At 41.5% G+C, this 20,228-nt stretch overlaps 1 protein-coding gene across 1 annotated transcript in view; it reads right to left on the reverse strand.

The window, feature by feature from the left end:
- Positions 1-4,469: 4,469 nt before the first annotated feature.
- Positions 4,470-20,228, reverse strand: part of atp8b2 (ATPase phospholipid transporting 8B2) — a 47,337-nt gene continuing 31,578 nt past the window's right edge. Inside the window, 7 exon segments of the mRNA XM_088327367.1 lie at positions 4,470-6,886; positions 8,959-9,089; positions 12,319-12,457; positions 12,565-12,810; positions 15,440-15,523; positions 15,588-15,811; positions 18,262-18,445. Coding sequence (XP_088183493.1) covers positions 6,428-6,886; positions 8,959-9,089; positions 12,319-12,457; positions 12,565-12,810; positions 15,440-15,523; positions 15,588-15,811; positions 18,262-18,445 — 1,467 coding nt within the window. The 3' untranslated portion in view covers positions 4,470-6,427.

A 20,228-nucleotide genomic window follows, 5' to 3' on the forward strand; every position in this document is an offset into this window, starting at 1 on the left:
CTACTTTTCTTTTTTCACCTGTAGAAACTTTGCTGCTTGCACTGACTGTCTTCGGAGGCATAATTAGGGGCTAAAACACTTCGTACACCTATATTAAAAGCGAAAGCAAAACGAAGCATGTCCGCACGCGATAACAGTTGGTCACGATCTACACCCGTACGCCGCTCAGCATCGCACCCTAGCGTACGCACTCATGCATTACCGGCATTCGAACTCCGATTTTTTGACCGGACAGCGAAGCAAGAATTTCTCGAAATTTTTGGTCGGACAAATTGTCCGAACTGAGAGGCGTTCGAAAACCGAGGTTCCACTGTACTAATATTGTACATATAATAGTAAATAACTTGGGAAGGTTCGTCTCACCCGCCAGTGAATGGGAAATGAAAGTCGACCTCAAAAGGCAGTCGCGGTTCCCCAGGGAGAACGCCGAAACATCATTGCGACCAGAAATTGTGCTGTGGTCTGTGACCAGCAAGACGGTCCTCCGGGTGGAGCTCACTGTCCCTGGGGAGGAGGGGATAAAGGCAGCATAGTGTAAAGAACTGGAAGCCGAGTGCAGGGAGGCGAGCTGTCATGATTACCGATTGAGAGCACCTGCGACTGCTTAATTGGCGCCAACAACCTGGACATCTGATTGGCTGATGCACTCTTTTTAAACCCCCAGCTTCCAAAAGGAAGCCATCAGATCGTTATGCGAACTGTTGCCACCAGCTCAGTAAGCCTTTACGTCCGACTCTGTTCCTGCCCTGCTTTCCTCTGCCTGATCTTCGTTGCCAAACTGTTTCCGGACCTGACTTTGCCCCGTTCTGCCTGCCTGTTACTTGATCTGTTTTGCCCCCTTACCTGCCTGCCTCCTGTTGCCGACATTGTTTCAGAACTTGACACCGCCTTTGTTCTCCAGTTCCGGCCAACGACTTGTAATTCCCGCCTGTCTCTGATCCCCCTCGCTAGACATGGAAGTGCACTTCCGCATCGCCTGCTCCTCTTGTCCGTCAGCCATCGGATCGTGGTAGCAAGCCCTGCTCTCCCTCTTTATTAATAAAAAACTGAGAAATAGAATAGAATAGAATAGAATAGAATAGAATATACCTTTATTGTCATTGTTACAAAATGGGTTAACATATTGTGACAACGAAATTGGGCATGACACTCCAGTTTTACACATTCACAGTGAAAACGAGCGCTATTGGGTCCTGTGTCCGTTTCTGGTCTGTGACACGAGCTGGAATACCCCAGAGGCAAGGGGTGTGCCTCCGTTTCTGTGTTTTCATATTGCTAAAAAACCTTTCGACCGCTGAAGTTGAATATGGTCACATGACAAGGCTGCTACGTTTTATTGGTTGAACATGGGAGAGACTGGTGGAGTTCTGAGTCAAAATAAATGCGCCTTAGCGGAGACAGACAGACGCGTACTTATGAGGAGGGGATTGATTAAATAACAAAGTAACGGCTTCAATGTTGCCTAATGTAGAGGAGTAAAAGTGCCGTTTTTTCCCAATCGTTCAACCCTGCGGCTTATTCAGTGATGCGGCCAATTTATGTAATTTTTCTAACAGCCGCCAGCGGCGCTCGAGTACAAAAGGTAAGATTTAGACCGGTGAAATATCTGCGCCGAAGAAGACTGCAACTTCTTGGCTTGTGCACAAAATTAGCGTAAACATACCCTCATCATGCGAAATGCAAAAAGAAAGGCACATGACGCAGCTTTCAAGCTAAAAGCAATCGAGCAGTCTGGATGGTTTACCGTGATTTCTACAAGTACAGTACGTTTTTTTTTTTTTTACCAGACCCATTAACTGTGTTGCGAGCGTGTTGCTAGCGTGTTTTGGAATAAGGGAGCGTGGGACGACGTCTACATGACAAAGTTTCTTTCCGACACTGAGGAAGATGACTTTGATGGCTTCAGTTCTAAGGAGGAAGATGAGGATGGTTTACCGCGATTTTACAGTACAGTATGTTTTTGTTTTTTTTACCAGACCCGTTTACTGTGTTGCGAGCGTGTTGCTAACATGTTGCTACCATTAACTGCCTTGTCACAGGCACCGTTTGGGATGAAAGTTATATTATTTTTATTAAAGCTTTGAAAACTCTCTCGGAGTACCGTCTTTCTTTGTAAATATGTGTAACCCATGTATAATATGTATTTGCAACTGTATATTTTTGAAATGTATTTATTTGTATTTATTTTAGACACTTATTCTGATATGTTTTGCACGGGCGAATGAAAAAGGAGGGGCGGAACAAACGGGGGGTGATGGGAAGTGGGGTAAAGGTGAGGAACAGACAGACCTGTTTGTGGACGCGGCGGACAATAGTGGATATATATTTTTCCCACCCTTACCTTTGGAAATATACACTTTTTCTGGACTGTGTACTTTAATGAAGGACATTTAGTTTCAATCGCGGGACTTAAAGTCGGGTTTGGGTTCGCATGCGGCTTATATACAGGTACAAAATCGGTTTTCCTCCTAAAATGTGGTGGGTGCGGCATATAATCAGGTGCGCTCTATAGTCCGGAATTTACGGTACTCAAGTAAAACTATAGGGATTTAAAAATACTCCTAGAAGTACAAAAAAAAATCCCAAAACTGTACTCAAGTAAATGTAACGAGATAGTGTACTCCGTTACTACTCACTTCTGCACTTAAGGCTTTAGTGGGGTTGGCAGGGAGACTTCCCAGCCATCGCTCCGCCACCGGAAGATGTCCTGGGGTTAAAAGAGCAAAACATCAATGACCGATGGTCCCCGACTGAATACCCAATCAGGCCCAAGTGTTCAGGGTACACTAGCATTCCAAAGGCACCGGAGTAGGCGAGGCAGGCAGAAATGCCTGGCAGGAAGAGCACCATCCTGTATTTCTAATTGAAGGTACAATGGAACCTCGGTTTTCGAACGTCTCTCAGTTCGAACAAATTGGAGTCCGACCCAAAATTTCGAGAAATTTTTGCTTCGCTATTTGGTCAAAAAATCGGAGTTCGAACGGCGTACGCTAGGATGCGATGCTGCGCGGCGTACAGGTGGAGATCCCTCATTTCGTGACCAACTGTTATCGCGTGCTGACGTGCTTTGTTTTGCTTTCGCTTTTAATATAGGTGTACCAAGTGTTTTAGCCCCTAATTATGCCTCCGAAGAAAGTCAGTGCAAGCAGCAAAGTTGCTACAGGTGAAAAAAGAAAAGTAGTGCGTACAACTATTGCATTTGAGAAAGAAATAATAGCAAAACATGAAGGAGGTGTGCGAGTGTCTGATCTTGCCTGCGCCTTCTGCTGACCACCTCAAAGGTAAGAGATCCTATTCATAATTCTTTTCTTTATCCTTTTTTTATTTTTACACGTCCATGTTAGCGTAATCTTTCATATGGAAGATTACGATAATGTGAACGTACGATTAGCCTGGGTTAGCCTTATGTTTATGTTAAACATTCAAGGTAAACATTCAGGGTGTTGGAACGGAGCCCAACATTCAGGGTGTTGGAACGGAGCCCCCTATCCAATGAACCGCTCACCACTTTTTGTGGAGATCTGGGTGCTAAATGACTTGTAAACGACCTGATTTTTTTTATTTTTACACGTTCATGTTAGCGTAATCTTTCGTACGGAAGATTACGATAACGCGAACGTACGATGAGCCTGGGTCAGCTTTATGTTTCCGTTGAACATTCAAGGTAAACATTCAGGGTGTTGGAACAGATTAAAACGATTTACATTATTTTTAATGGGAAAAATGATTTCGGTGATCGAACAGGGTTCTGGAACGAAATATGGTCGAGAACCGAGGTTCCACTGTACTATTAATGAAAAAAAAAACATTTTTGGCCCCCTTTGTGTGTCTGCTACAAAAATAATACTACAGAAATTTTACAAAATTACTACACAACACAATATCAAATTTAGTGCTCAAAACAGGGACGCAATATTTTATTTCTTCCTTTAATTCAGAAAAGAGAAAAAATAAGTACTACAGACATGTTAAAAAAAGTACTTCAGTAATCCTATAGAAAAATACTACTGCAGAGACACTACAGCGGAAATACTACCACGACAACACTACAAAAAATTACTACTGAAATACTAGGAAATATCAAATAATACTACGATAGAAGTACTGCACTCCACTTTTTATATTCCGGTTTATACTCTGCACATTTCTTTATTCTAAACCAAATAAAACGGCCTGGAAATGGCTGTACGTGCCCAAGACACACCACAGGAAGTGGTGCCCCTACAACTATGGTGGGTAAGGGATTGCAAACAGTGAACTGTATATTCTAATAAGACACAAACATCGTCAAACGCTTTTAATGTGTAGTATGCATTTTAAACACATTACAAAAGATATGCTGATACGTTTGATATACAAATAACTTTTAGTATAAATAATATTAACATATTTTATATTGACACAATGATTAGAAGAAGATTCATCACCTCCATTTTTTTTCAATCTATTGCATGGAGTGCAGAGCAAAGTGTTCATCATGAGTTTATTGAAGTATCTCCATATTTTAACAGCATTTCAAGTCCAATTTGAAGCCAAACATGTCTCTGTAGTTGTTATAACACATTAATAAACAAATAAACACATGGCTACTAATATCCTTTTCCCATCAAAGGTTAAGTTTAAGATCCAGTTCGCTCTAATGTCCATGCTGAAATAAATAACGTTTTCCAATACTAAGTTGGTTATAGTAAAAATACTGACATCTACATACAGCATGTATGGGTCACTTCCAAGAGTCAAGCAAGATTTAATACATATATCTGCACAACATTCTTACACGATTTACATGCACGCTGGTTATATTTGTCACAAAACGGGCCGGGAAGCCGGAAGTCGGAACTCATATGCGTAGACGATCTGTCACTTTAATTTGAGAAAGTAAAGTTGTCCAACACACAAACGGACCAGAAACAAAACAAAGCAGGTTCAAAGGCAATTAAAATTACAAACTAGGCATTACTCAGATCAAACAGGCATGAACAGGTCTTCAACAAGGCAAAGCAATGGACTGGCAACGGGCAGTCCCAAAAGGAGCGTTTAAGTACTCCACAAGCAATCAGTCCAATGCGTCTCAGCCGGTGTCAAGGGGCGGGGCCAGCTGGGCGCCATGACAACCGTGCAGGGCATGACAATATTTGGACTATTTATAGGCTTCCTTCTCGACACACTAATCAAGTCCTGATCATGCCTGAATACATTTTACTGAGGATTCTCGACTAAAAGGCTACAGCGCATCTTAGAGTTTACTGGAAGGCACACAAAAATTTGCACCCGCATCCATGAGTCTGTTTGCGTTTCTATTAGTAATCAGGTGTCAAACTTGCTTTAAAAGCATCAATATGATGCAGATGACTTAAGACAAAGTGATGGGTAGATAGATCAGACAAAATTAAATTATTTTGTTTTCATTGAGACCTACTAATAAGCTGTTTTTTCTCTGCCCTAATTAATTCATTGTCCATGTATGTCTGTTAGATTTTATTATAACTTTGCTGGTCATGACTGAGTAGATGATTGTAAGCTCCCTTACAATATGATGTAGCTCCTTTCATCTCATTTCAGCTCATTAGCTACACCGCTTATCCTCAGTAGGGTCGCGGGGGTGCTGGAGCCCATCCCAGCAATCATCGGGCAGTGGGCAGGGGACACCCTGAACTGGTTGCCAGCCAGTCGCAGGGCACACAGGGACAGACGACTCGCTCGCTCATTCACACCTAGGGACAATTTGGACCGGCCAATCCACCTGAAATGCATATCTTTGGATAGTGGGAGGAAACCGGAGTGCCCGGAGGAAACCCACGCAAGCACGGGGAGAACATACAAACTCCGCACAGGTAAGCTGGTAGCTGGATTTGAACCCACACAGGAGGTTCCCATGACATGAACTGTGCCGCACAAGCGCTAACCACTGCGCACTGCCCGTAGCTCCTTTCCTTACATTTTAAACAAAAATATTTTGATATATATACAGGGATGTACATTTTTTTTTTAGGTTCGATCAAATTTCACCATTTGTTTCCAAGATCCACAGCCTTGCGCAACAACATCAGAGGGCACATTGGTCCCTACAAAGAACGAAAACTCATGGTCATCAGAATTGGCCTAGATTATTACCCAGGGCACAGTCCTAGAGGGCAGGAGGAGAGGAAGACGAGAAAGAACTGGGCTGACAACAGCAAAGAATAGACTGGTGCCAACATTGCCACAACCCAAACTCAGGCCAGGAACCGTCAGCAGTGAAGAGAGCTGATTAGAGTTGTGTCCTCAGTGGTGCCCAGACCGCCCTGCAGGTTAAAGGAGCCGTGAACTATGAACACCGTTTTTACGTTCAATCAGATTTCTCCATTTATTTCCTAAGCAAGGCCTAAGCAGTCATAAGCAAAGTTGTTTCAAACTTAATCAGCAGTTGAACCTCAGATGTCAAATTTCACTCTTTGTGCAACCTCCCTACAACTGAGGGTAACCCCGTGTGATCGGCTACGTCCTGACCATCCTCCAAAGTGAATCCTCTGACTGTTTCCTCCTCGATGGGGGCCTCTTGCGAGCCTCCCAGGACAGAAGAGGAGTGTGAGAGTGCAGGCGTACACTCCCCTGATGTACTGGGGGCCGTGTGAGCTTGCTTTTTCCACCGCAGGGTTTCCATCCAGCTGGTGCTGCGTCGTGAGGCCAAGCTAGCCAGGGTTAGTGAGGACAGGCGCATGTTCATTCCGGATGTGATCAGCTCGCCGAAGCCTTCCTGGTGGGCGAAGGCGTAGCCCGATCTCCGGGAGCCGCGCCTTGGACCAGGGCGGCCCTCAGAAGGGTCGCCTGAACAGTGCCAGGCAGATGTTGTGCTTCCTCCCGCTGGCGTTTGCTTCTTTTGTCGCACCAGTTGGGAATAGCGGACCTGGAGAAAGCAAATTAAACATTGACAGTACAGTGACCCCTCTACATTCCAAAATCTCACCCCACATATGAGAGAAAAACCAAGTCATAAGAATTTCCACTACTACTGGAGACCCTTGGAGACCGCCCCTCCCTGCACCTTAACTTGCACTGGCTGTCATGTCCAGCATGGTCGCCGTGGCGACCGGCTGGCCCCGCCCCTTGGCACCGGCTGTAGCAGATTTTCTAATTTGCGTGTGTGCTTCTTAAGTGCGGGTTTTGGGGATTGCCGGTTGCGGGTTCATTGCATTACTTTGCATTATTCTGTTCTGTTTGACTTGAGGAAACCTGTACTTGGCCGTTCTGAGTAAAAGCCTGTTTTGTGAGTATTCCTAGTCTGAGTTCCTGTTTGCCTGTAAGCCTGTTTTTGTTTTTGTCCCTGAGTGTTGGACGACTTTTATTTCCTTAATAAAAGTACCTGATCGTTAACGCGAATGAGTTCACCCTTCCTGCCTCCTGCCTCCGATCTGGTCCGGTCTCGTGACACTGGCACTCTCTATATTTAAGACTTGACTTTAAGGTTCTGTTACTAACATACAAAAGTTTGCATGGAGTTGCTCCATATGATATTAAGTATTTAATTTCTCCCTATGTTCTTGCTCGGAGCTTTCCCTTAGAAATTGCTGGCCTACTTGTGACTCCAAGAGCCAAGAAGAAATCCATTCGGGCCCTGGTGCTATGGAATACTCTGCCCCCTGAAATAAGATCTGCAACCTCAGTGGAAGTGTTTAAATCAAGACATAAGACACACTTATATTCTAAAGCTTATGATTGATTCTATACTTTTGTTACCCTGTCTTTTTTGGCTTTCTGGTTGGTGGCAGAGTAAGGGAGAAGGACAAACCTGGATGGACCAGCAACTGGGACATATCATCATCTGCATTGACCAGCTGGCTGAAATGGGAAGCTGAGTTGTCACTGTCTTGGACTTCTTGAACAATTTTAGTTATTACCTACGTTTATTGTGGATGTTGACTGTGTTTTGTTTATTGTTGACCAAGCAACATCGATTGCAACTTAAAACCAGCCACTGAGTACACAATACCTACCACGCTCCCTCTGTATGGGGCAGGGGTTGAGTCATTATGTTATCACTTTTTTTAATCTAAGAACTGTATTTTTATGTTCAATTGCTCTTTGAATCTGTTTTTAGTGATCGCGAATGTGTGTTTTTTAGTCAAGTCAAGTCAAGTCAAGTCATTTTTATTTGTATAGCCCTAAATCACGAAGAGTCTCAAAGGGCTTCACAGATTATTACACTATATTACACAGACTATTTTTCAGCCGACGAGAAGAGTAGGTTATTCATATGCTATGGAGTAGAAGTGAGTTTTAAGTTTAGATTGAAACATTTCCACTGAGGTTGCAGATCGGATCTCAGGGGGAAGAGCATTCCACAGCACCGGTGCCCGGATGGAGAACGCTCTCGAACCAGCAGAACACTTCTTTGCTCTTGGTATCACCAGAAGACCGGCACTCTCAGATCGTAGGCTTCGGACCGGGACATAGGGGCAAATCAGATCTGAAAGATAAGAGGGAGCAAGTCCATGTATGATTTTGTATAAAACCAAGAGAACCTTGAAATCACATCTAAGGCTAACTGGGAGCCAATGCAGGTTAGCCAAAATCGGTGTTATGTGATCGTACTTTTTTGTCCTAGTTAAAAGCCTTACTGCGGCATTTTGTACCAGCTGAAGAGACTTGATTCTAGCTGCTGGAACTACACCTGAGGAGAGTGATATTTAGGGTTAAACGGGATGCTTTTAGAGGGCCTGGGCAGAGTTAATTGGTTTACAGTTTTTTTGTATTGGTTAAATTTGCTCAAGATACGAGAAATTCTAAATACGAACATTATCTCGGAACATAACGTAGTGTGCAGAGGGGCCACGGTATTCTTAAGTGCATTAAAAGCACTGTGTCAATGTTTGCTGCCTTTTTACAATGTGTAAGCTCAGAAAATGCAATCACCCATTAAAACACACACACGATCTGGGGACACATTAATCAACAGCGGCAAATTCTGGATCTTCTCACCATTTCTGAGAGCTGAGGTTTGAGGTGCAACTTGAGGAAGCGGAATGCCAAAACTGGAACTACGCAGATCGCCGTTGCGAGTGCAATAGTCAACCACACGACTGGTTGCAATAGTGTGCTCTGAGCGCTGCCTGAAAACACAAAAAATCTTTGATCATCAACTTGTAATCATGTTGAGCAGGATAAAGTAAACACTACAATTTGGAGTTCCTCATTTTAGATGATTTTTGCACAGGCCAGAGGATTTACCACTCCAAATTCATGAAAGACAGAAAATGTCTACAATGAACAAACTTACATTTGTAAAAAAATGAAAATAAAAAAATCACAAGTAGGCCAGCAATTTCCAAGGGAAAGCTCCGAGCAAGAACATAGGGAGAAATTAAATACTTATTAAAAATACAACAAAAATTAAAATAAAAACCACAAAAATATGAATGAATAAATAAGTAAAACATTGCAAAAGATACAACAAAATAATACCAAAAACATTTATTTTACCATATATTTTCAGTTATTTTTATAATGATTTGTATTTCGTCCTTTCATTTTAATATACAGGTACATGATATTAGACGTAGTTTTATGATTTCATTTGAAATATGTTTATAAACCAGTGTTTGAATAATATTCAATCAATTAAATTTGATTATAAATAAAACTCTTTGATTGTATCATTTGATATAAATTGATAACAAATTAATCACCAATTTACAAATGATCAATCATTAAATAAATGAATGAATTACTAATTGATAAAAGTCTACCATGTTGTTATTATTTTAGGAAATTAAAGTTCTCAATTTTCACAAAATTTCAATACATAAAGGGACAGTATGAATTACATAGCACCTCCTAGTAGTAAAAAATTCTCCATTCATTAAAAAAAATAGAATTGAATAATTAGCAAAATTACATTAACTAGCATATAAACATGCATTTTCAAACATACCCGCAAGTTGAGAAATTTGCCTTTATTTCAGATATTATAAGCCTCAACTAGAGGGTGCTTCCATTATTGTCCGCCATCTTGCTGCTACAAGTACCCCAAAAACCTAAAATGTTGCAAAAGGCTGGGCAAAAAAATGAAAAGAAAAATGCTAAGGTTTGATCAGCTTGAATCTCCATAGTCTGTATTCTTCCTTGTACTTTTTAGCACTTGTTTTTGTTGCACGACACAAAATGACCTCTAGTGGTCATACACACTGTCTTTTTAGGAGATTAATGTATTTTCACGCCCATCATGTGCACATAAAGGCTCGGACTTTCTGCTGTCTCTCATGCATAGCGGAAGATGAAGATCAGTTGCCTTAGAGTTGGGAGCCCGAGAATGGGAGGTCACAGATTCGAGCATTGGCCAAAACAAGACCTACACATCTTTAGTTGAAATGTTTTTGTGAAATTGTTCACATTTGTCCAAAAATTCAACCTCTAGGCCTCCTGTAACTTTTAAGCGTCTCTTCCGGTAGAAGAATACGCATGACGCAATGTATTGTTAGCGGAAGTGCTCATGGATGCTTATGCCGTAGCTCATTTAGAAATTTGAAAATGAATGTGCATTCGGAAGCTAAAGAGAGTTGTCCCCCCCAAATCTGAATTAAATCCCAAAACTCTCTTTCACTACATTGAATGCTGTCCTGACGCCGCACTCCAACTAGCAGGACGCACGCTTCACCGGCACGAACGAGACGGAGACTCCAGTAAAAACAGGGGTTGGGGATTATGCGCTACAATAACAGCAGAATCATTGACACACACTGCTCACTCGAGTTTCTAGCAGTATCGTGTAGACCCTTCTATCTACTGAGAGAGCTAACTGTGGTCATTGTGCTTGCTAACGTTAGCATAGCGCTAAATCTCCTGCCCGCTGCTATCAATAACAGTAGCTTGCACACCCCAACGGAGCTTTTATCGTCGCCGGCGACTTTAATCGGGCATGTTTATGGACTGTACTTTCCAAATCCATTCAATACGTGGACTGAGCAATTAGGGAAAAAAAAACACTGGACCGTGTGTACAGTAAGATCACACATCTAGTTGGATCCGCCCATCTCTGTCTGTCCCCCACCCCCTCATACACCCCCCCTCCAGAGGAAAACAAAGCCTATACAACAAGGACAGTACAAACATCTTCTTTGTTCCTTTATCTCTTTGTTTTCCTTATATGCTTACTGTAAAATGTGGACCTGGAGTGCCACGTCCAATTTCGTTGTCACAATATATCCCATGTTGTAACAATGACAATAAAGGTATATTCTATTCTATTCTATTCTATTCTATTCTATTCTATTCTATTCTATTCTATTCTATTCTATTCTATTCTGTGTTTTTCGTCCGCTGTGGTGTGTCGATTTCTACGCTATACGGAAGAGCCTGGAAACCCAGCAGCTGCCGCGAGAGAATTACAGATTAATGAATTGAGGGTTCGCAAGTTGGAGGAACTGAATGTAAACTCCAAAAAGTTTTTATCTGTGTTTTTTACTTTGTAATCAATACTACAATAAACCAAAACACACTCAGTTTTGCGACCGCTGTATCTTTAAATATGCATACTTGTATGCTTGTCTGTGTTGTTCCAGTAGTGTTAAATTCTGAAATAAACCAACTACGGAGACTGTGCGCTTTCACACAATAAACGATGATTTTGTGTTCAGATTTTCATCCTACTGCATTGGTTTTTCAGACAGATACCGTAGACCACAGGTGTCAAACAGGCGGCCCGCGGGCCAGATCAGGCCCGCTAAGGGATTGAATCCGGCCCGCGAGACAACACTCAGAGAAGCGCAAGAGAAAAACAAGCTGCAGGTTGAAATATGTCAACTTGATGTTGCCAAACAAAGATGCCTCTCGCAAAGACACTGTACTTGTATTTATTTATTTCTCTCTCTCTGTCTCTCTCTATCTTTTCCACCCCTTTTCTCCCACTCTCTGTCTCTTTCACTCTCTGTGTCTCTCTTTTTCTTTTCCTTTGTTGCTCTTTGTTTCTTTCTCTCTCTGTTAACTTCTTTTGCCTAACTTCCTTTTTTCCTTTTCTCTCTTTTCTCTTTCTCTCTTGATACCCTTTGCGCTTTCTTTTCTCTTTTCTCTCCTTCTGTCTTTCTATTTCTCTTTGGATTTCTTTCTTCCTCTCCCTTTCTTTTCCCCTTCTCTCACGACTTTTTATCTTTTGTTTCTCACACTCCCTCCCTCTCTTTTTCTTTCTTTGTCCCACCCTCTCTACTTTTCCCTCCCTCTATCTCTTATTTCTTTGTCTCTCTTTTTCTTTCTCTTTAATCAACTAGTCTGGCCCCCAACAGAATGTTTGTTCTATTGTGTGGCCCCCAAGTTAAAATGAGTTTGACACCCCTGCCGTAGACCGACCTACAAATCGGAAGTGATTGGGGAAACTCCTGAAGAGCATCTGACTATGAACCGCAAACATCATGGAAAAGTAGCAACCCAATGAGCCCCAGACAAAAACATGGTTGAAAAGCGTCCAGAATTCCGTGTCCAGGGAGATCTACGTGAACGGAAACAACAACAAAAAAAAACACAGCGTTGTTAGAACATCTTGACTCACCAACAGCTGCACAAAAGGTCACGCACGTTTTTCCCGGCCGGGCTTACCTGTACGCTCACTACAATGACCAAAGCTGTCGCCGTGGTGACCGCAAATGTTTGGTGGTCGGCGAGAGGCTCGCCGCTGTTCTGGGAGGCGTCGGCAAGGACAGCGTACGGTACAAAAAACAGCACCATCGACGTGAAGATGCCCTGAGCGATGCAGATGAAGAACTTTCTTTTATTGAAGAGCAGGTTGAGTTGTCCAGGTTCATACAGCTTGGGGTAATCCACACTCCAATAATCAGGCAGGTCCTGAAATACAAGAAAAATATTTTAAGACAAAGGACTTGGCCCATTAAAAGTACCGTATTTTCCGCACTATAAGGCGCACCGGGTTATAGGGCGCACCCCGAAAAAATAGTTTTTGGTCCTATATTTGACATACATAAGACGCACCGCATTATAAGGCGCTACAATGGGAACATTGACAAAACAGTCAGATCGTTCAGTCCAACTTATTACCCCCTTAACATTCCCAAAGCTTGCAAAGACGCAAATACGTGTCGAGAACACGTGCGGATGCGGTGTCCGTACGATGTCACTCAAATGCATCGTTCCATCATTCGGAGATTTAAAGTCTTGGGATTTAAGAAATGCCAACCATTCCTTAGTTTCTATTTTCGCTGGCAACTTTACTGTGCATATGACAATAAACACTTGGAATTGAGTTTAATTTAAAAATAGACACTCCATTCCATCCATTATCTGCACCGCTTATCACAGAAACATCGAGTTAAACGAGTTAAACAAGATACAGGGAAAATATATAGCCGAAGTAGCTCACCGAAGTCGTTGTGTTCAACAATAATGTGCAGCCATGGTCCTCTTATATCCGTGAGTTTAGTAAATCCAGGAGAATAAAATATTTACGAATACAGAATAGTAAAAAAATGCTTTCTGTATGCCGTCAACGATGTGCTATACGCATTCATCTTTTTCGGCCAATTGCAGGCTTTGTTTTGCCGCTTCAGCCAATGCCAGCCTGTAAATGATAAAAAGGATCCGCCCCTTGACCTCTGAATAACTTTAGCCAATAGTGATCGATTCAAATGATGATTGACACATTGGTTAGCCAATGAAACGCCGGTAAATAAATCCCAGCATAAACCGCGGACTACTTGGCGTTCGGGGGAAAATCTAGTCGGCGGCTGCAAGTTAGTTGGAAGACTTTGCGATTTAATATTGATCCATAAATAAGGCGCACTGTATTATAAGGCGCATGGTCAGCTTTTGAAAAAAATTAAGACTTTTAGGTGCGCCTTATAGTGCGGAACATACGGTATTCAAGAAGAGAATTTTTTTTTCCAATTACCGTAAATTCCGGACTATAAGCCACTACTTTTTTCCCAAATGTTCAGCCCTGCGGCTTATTCAGTGAAGCGGCCAATTTATGTAATTTTTCTAACGGCCACCAGCGGCACTCGAGTACAAAAGGTAAAATTCAGACCGGTGGAATTGTGCGCCGAGGTAGACTGCATCCTCTTAGTCTATGGTCGAATTGTGAGGAAGACGCCCTTGATGGCGATAGTTATGAGGATTAAGACGAGGAATGCTTACCGTGAGTTCCGCAATTGCGGCACGCCTTTTTTTAACAGCTACGCTTTGTGCGTTGCGAGCGTGTTAGGAGTAGCGTGGTGGTACCTTTCACAGGCATGGTTTGGGATGAAAGTTATAATATTATTATTAAAGCTTTGAAAACTCTCTCGGTGTACCTCCTTTCTTTGTAAATATGTGTAACCATGTATAATATGTATTTGCAACCGTATATTTTTGTAATGTATTTATTTTAGAGACTTATTGTGATATGTTTTCTACGAGCGAATCAAAAAGAAGGGACGGAGCAAACACGGGCTGACGGGAAGTGGGGTAAAGCTGAGTTAAATCTCTTTGTTGTTGCAGCGGACAATAGTGGATATATATTTTTCCCACCCTTAACTTTGGAAATATACATTTTTTTTGTTGGATTACTTTCAACAGGACCTGGACTTTAAAGGTTTGCATTACATTCTAAGTACCAGTATCACTTTCCATACATGTTGCAGATTGTGGTGGATGGATTGTGTACTATATTTGCAGTTACAAACCTAAAGTCAGGTTTGGGATAAACTTGTGGCTGTGTTACATGTTTAAATGTTGGCGCGTGCAGCTTATATACAGGCTTGTGTAAGGACAAAACCATTAATATCCGCAAAGTGTGGTGCGTGCGGCTTATAATCAGGTGCGCTTTATAGTCAATCATAGACAGACACAGCAGCAGAATATCAACTATATTCTAGTCGTCAAAGCCAAAAGAAAAAAAAAACTTTGATCGGCTCTGGATTCATTCCTTTGAAGGTACCAGACACCCTGATTTAAAGGCGATTATAAGGGTCTGGGTGTATCTAACATGACAGACTGCTGTCACAGTCTTGTTCCATGGACAGACTGAGGAGATCATTTTCTTGCTCATGCCATGAGGCTCTTTACCTCCACCCGGGGGAGTAAAAGCCCACATTAAATTCACATTCAATAGTTTGATATGTACCCTTTGTTGACAATAACTGAAGCCCAAAGTTTTTTGTAACTCTTCATAAGTGTTTCACTCAGTCTTGCTGTTATTTTGGCCCATTCCTCCATGCAGATCTCTAGAGCAGTGAAGTTTAGGGGCTTTCATTGGGCAACACAGACTTTCAACTCCCTTCACGGATTTTCTATGGGGTAGACATCTAAAACAGGGGTCGGGAACCGTTTTGACCCAAGCCATGATAGCAAAATATTTTGATTTTTTGGGGGGGAGAAAGCCAACCATATATTTTAAGACAACTGTCAGCAAAGCCATTCAAACCGCTCTCCAGACTAAATCACAGAGGCTCATTTTTTGTGACATGTGACTGGTTAGTACCTGGTCAAAGACGCCCATGGCTAGCACTGGTAAGGACGTGTAGACGATGTTGTATAGTGTGATGAAGAATTGATCATACACCGTCTGTGGTAAATAGAAACCATTGACCATTCAATCTTTGTAGGCACTGTAATCGTTCCTCTCTGACCTGTGCGGAGAAGCCGCAGAAGAAGCCGAACCAGAAGTGCACCACGGTGAAGGCAAAGTTCTTGTAGAAGAAATAACACAGGAAACGACACATGCGGAGGTAGGACCATCGTCCATGGACCAGCAGGAGGCGCTGTAGGAAGCGAAACTGCGATAAAGAGTAGTCGCTGGCTAGCACGGCCTGGATGCCTTCTTGTCCGGAGATGCCAACGCCGATGTGAGCACCTGGGGAGGGGATTTTATATGAAGATGGCTTTCAAAGTTGCAGATAATTTGAAAAAAGCAAACATGTGTTGTTGTTTTTAAAAGAAAAAGCCCAAAAAAAGAAGAATCAGAGGCAGTGGTGTCCAACCTAAAGATAGGGGGTCATTTACGAGGCCTGTGGTCCAATTTGTGAAGATAGGGTGTGTAGTTAGAGGTGTCTTTAAAAAGTTGAAAGTTAATTTTCGCTATTAACTATGTGTTAACAATGCCCAACTGAGTTCCAAGTGCCTTTATGCTTTTCTTTCCATTGCACCTGTGTGATTTTATTATACTTTTATCAGGCCTGTTAGGGTCGGAACAAACCCCCAAAAAGATGAAAAAAGAAGAGTTTACTAAGAAATACATAAATTATGTGTTACTTTGCTGCCATCACCTGGCCTAAAGTAAAGATTGCATTCTTACGTTTTCAAATTCTGCACCGCTTATCACAGAAACATCGAGTTCAGTCTGAAACAAGATACAGGGAAAATATATAGCCAGAGTAGCTCACCGAAGTCGTTGTGTTCAATAATAATGAGCAGCCATGGTCCTCTTATATCCGTGAGTTTAGTAAATCCAGGAGAATAAAATACAAATACAGAATAGTAAAAATAGCTTTCTGTATGCCGTCAACCACGTGCTATACACATTCATCTTTTTCGGCCAATTGCAGGCTTTGTTTTGCCGCTTCAGCCTATGCCAGCCTGTAAATGATAAAAAGAATCCGCGCCTTGACCTCCGAATAACTTTAGCCAATAGTGATCGATTCAACTGATGATTGACACATCTTTTTCAGCCAATTGCAGGCTTTGTTTTGCAGCTTAAGCCTATGCCAGCCTGTAAATGATAAAAAGGATCCGCCCCTTGACCTCCGAATAACTTTAGCCAATAGTGATCGATTCAAATGATGATTGACACATTGGTTAGGAAATGAAACGCCGGTAAATAAATCCCAGCATAAACCGCGTTGGCGTTCGGGGGAAAATCAAATCGGCGGCTGCAAGTTAGTTGGAAGACTTTGCGACTTAATACTGATCCATAAATAAGGCGCACTGTATTATAAGGCGCATGGTCAGCTTTTGAAAGAAATAAAGGCTTTTAGGTGCGCCTTATAGTGCGGAAAATACGGTAACTTACATTTACATTACTTTTCAATATTTTCCCCTTCTTTTCAGTACTTCACCGCACTTTTCACCCCTTTAAGTGCTTTTTTTAGTTTTTTTCCGATGAGTTTCACTATTTTTCTTTTTACCCGTTTTCGGTATTTTTTCAATAGATTTCACAATTTGTTTGTACTTCTTTTGATACTTTTTACTATTTTTTGCAACATTTCAGTACTTTTCCCATATTTTAAAATATTCTAACTTCATTACTTATCAGTACTTATATTACATTTTCCCTACTTTTACATAGTGTGCACTTTTTTTTAAAGACTTTACCATATTTTTTCCTTTTTTTCTTTTTTTTCAATTCCTCTCACAACTCTTTTCTACTTTACAGTATTTTTCAAATACTAATTATATATATATATATATATATATATATATATATATATATATATATATACATAAGAGCAAAAATTAGATCTTTAGTTTAGTAGTATTAAATAGTATTTAGTAGTATTTACTAGTATTACTGTAGTTTTATGTTTGTAGTATTTTTGTCATAATATTTCAGTACGAGTATTTTTGTCATATTTTTGATGCATTTTTGTAGTATTTCCGTTGTAGTATTTTTGTAATATTCCTTTTGTGTGTTTTTTTTTAGCATTTCTGTATTAATATTTCTGTGGTAGTATTTTTGTATTATAGTATTGCTCTAATAGTATTTTTAATAGCCTATATTTTCTTTTCAGGAGGAAAGCAAAGTAATATTTCAGGTCAACGTTTTTAACCACTATATTTGATAATTTGTTTTGTAGTAATTGTGTAGTATTTTAGTTTTAGACAAACAAAGTGATAATGGGTAATACGTTGGCATCAACCTTTTTTTTGATTAAGACAACTTTATTGACTATTTTATATATTGTCATTATATTTTGACCATTTTGGTTTGGTGGGCCAGATGAAAAAGCCCAAAGGGCCATTTGACTTCACTTATGTATTGTAAGGTTCTCGTTTCTGTTTTGAATTTTCTGCTGCTGTATGAGGACACATGGATGCCCTAAAAACTGATGCAACATTTTCAAAAGAGAGAAGGTTATCAGGTCCTCTCGACAAGCGACTGTTTGCCTGGCTGAAGTTCCCATCGCGGTTAGGACATTGAGCACACTATGCAATGTGCATTGCCACACAACCTGGCCGGCTTCTCGTAACACTGAGGGGTGACCAAAACACGGCTGCTGCTGAGGCCCTGTTGAGCATGCGGTTAGCAAAGCTTCTCTTTTTCTGTTTCTTCCCTGTCTCGATGTTATCGATTTTCCCCGGGCTTACTCTTGATCATGCTGACGTCGTTGGCACCGTCCCCTATGGCCAAAGTGACTGCCTTCTTGTACTTCTTGACCAGCTCCACCACCTGAGCCTTCTGTAGCGGCGTTACACGGCAGCAGATCACGGCCTTGCAGGCGCAAGCTGTGCTTACTAACTCCTCCTCCATGTCCGCTTCCAATGCGTGGGCCTTGGTGGATGACAGGAAAAAGCACTTTTTGTCTCTGTGAATTCGGAGTTGTCAAAACATTTACAGTGAGGCAAATAGATTCTTAGTCAACCACTAATTGTGAAAGTTCTTCTACTTAAAAATATCAGAGAATCCTGTAATCGTCAACATGGGGAAACCTCAACTATGAGAGACAGAATGTGGAAAAAAAACGAAAATCGCATTGTTTGATTTTTAAAGAAATTATCTGTAAATCATGGCGGAAAATAAGTATTTGGTCAATCCCAAAGGTTCATCTCAATAGTTTGATATGTACCCTTTGTTGGCAATAACTGAAGCCAAACGTTTTTCACTCAGTCTTGCTGATATTTTGGCCCATTTCTCCATGCAGATCTCTAGAGCAGTGACGTTTAGGGGCTTTCATTGGGCAACACAGACTTTCAACACCCTTCACGGATTTTCTATGGGGTAGACATCTAAAGCAGGGGTTGTGAACCGTTTTGTCCCAGGCCATAATTCAAGTCAAGTCATTTTTATTTGTATAGCCCTTAATCACAAAGAGTCTCAAAGGGCTGCACAGGTTATTGCACAGACTATTATTTCAGACTATTATTACACCATCCCCTGATCTGGAAACAAAATATTTTTGATTTTTTTTGGGGAGAGAAAGCCAACCATATATTTTAAGACAACTGTCAGCAAAGCCATTCAAACCACTCTCCAGACAAAATCACAGAGGCTCATTTTGACCTTCATTTTGTATCATAAATAATGGTTTCAAAACAAGTTGCAAGCAGAGTTCTCTTGTAAAAATGTCACAATATATTACAAAAAGGATACTGACGCGTTTACCTTCGGTGCAGACGGTGCTGGACAGAGAGAAGCCACTGTGTGTATAGCCCACACCTACCGCTCACCCAATCAAACTGCTCTGTGTGCTTGGCCGAGGTTTCTGGATGTTTACTTTTTCTTCTTTGCGGTTTTATCAGAAAGAGTCTCAACAGTGAACATAAATAGTTTTATGAACTTCGGTGTAAAGGATTCCTTAGGGGCCGGTCACACAGCCGTTTGCGGCTGAATCACGGCTAAAATTTTGCGGGTTTTTTTGCCCGAGGTTGCCCGCGATGGAAAATGTGCAAAATTGGCCAACCCCCTGTTCATCGGTGGTATGCCCGCAAAACAGACGCCGGAGACTGTTCCGCTTCCTCATCGCGTCATTTCCGCGTCATTTTCTCGTGTGGACCACGGGTATAAAAGCTCCCGAGCCGGTGTTGTGCCCAAATCCGACTCCTACGCAACCCCCCCCTCGCGTGAACGCGCATTCTGCTGCGATCGCTTCTGTTGGAAGCGTGCATTGACGTTGGTGACTTTTTCATCCGCGTTAACAAACGCATTTTGTAGAATACGATCGCACTTTATTGTTTAAATAAACGCGTTATATAGACTAGGATCTCCCAATTGTTATAATTAGCTCGCTTTATTGTTTTAATAAGCGTTTTATATAGAATACGATCGCTTTTGTTGGAAGCGCAGCAGAATGCGCGTTCACGCGAGGGGGGGAGGATTTTATATACGGTGTGCATTACCGTTCGATGACGTTCACAACAAAAACAAAGACCGAATGGTTTAAGTTGTATTACATTCCCAACAAATGCAAGACGAAGTGGTTTTGGTTATGCGTTCGCCATTACATTCCCTAAAAATGATATAAAAGTGAGATAAAACGAGGTAAAAGTAGAAATCATAACCGCTCAAGACACAGTCCCGTGAAGATCAAGATTTCAAGCTATGGCACCGAAGAAGC

Source organism: Urocampus carinirostris, chromosome 2, assembly GCF_059441175.1.
Source record: "Urocampus carinirostris isolate Australia breed hairy pipefish chromosome 2, RoL_Ucar_1.0, whole genome shotgun sequence".
Classification (NCBI taxonomy): Eukaryota; Metazoa; Chordata; class Actinopteri; order Syngnathiformes; family Syngnathidae; genus Urocampus; species Urocampus carinirostris.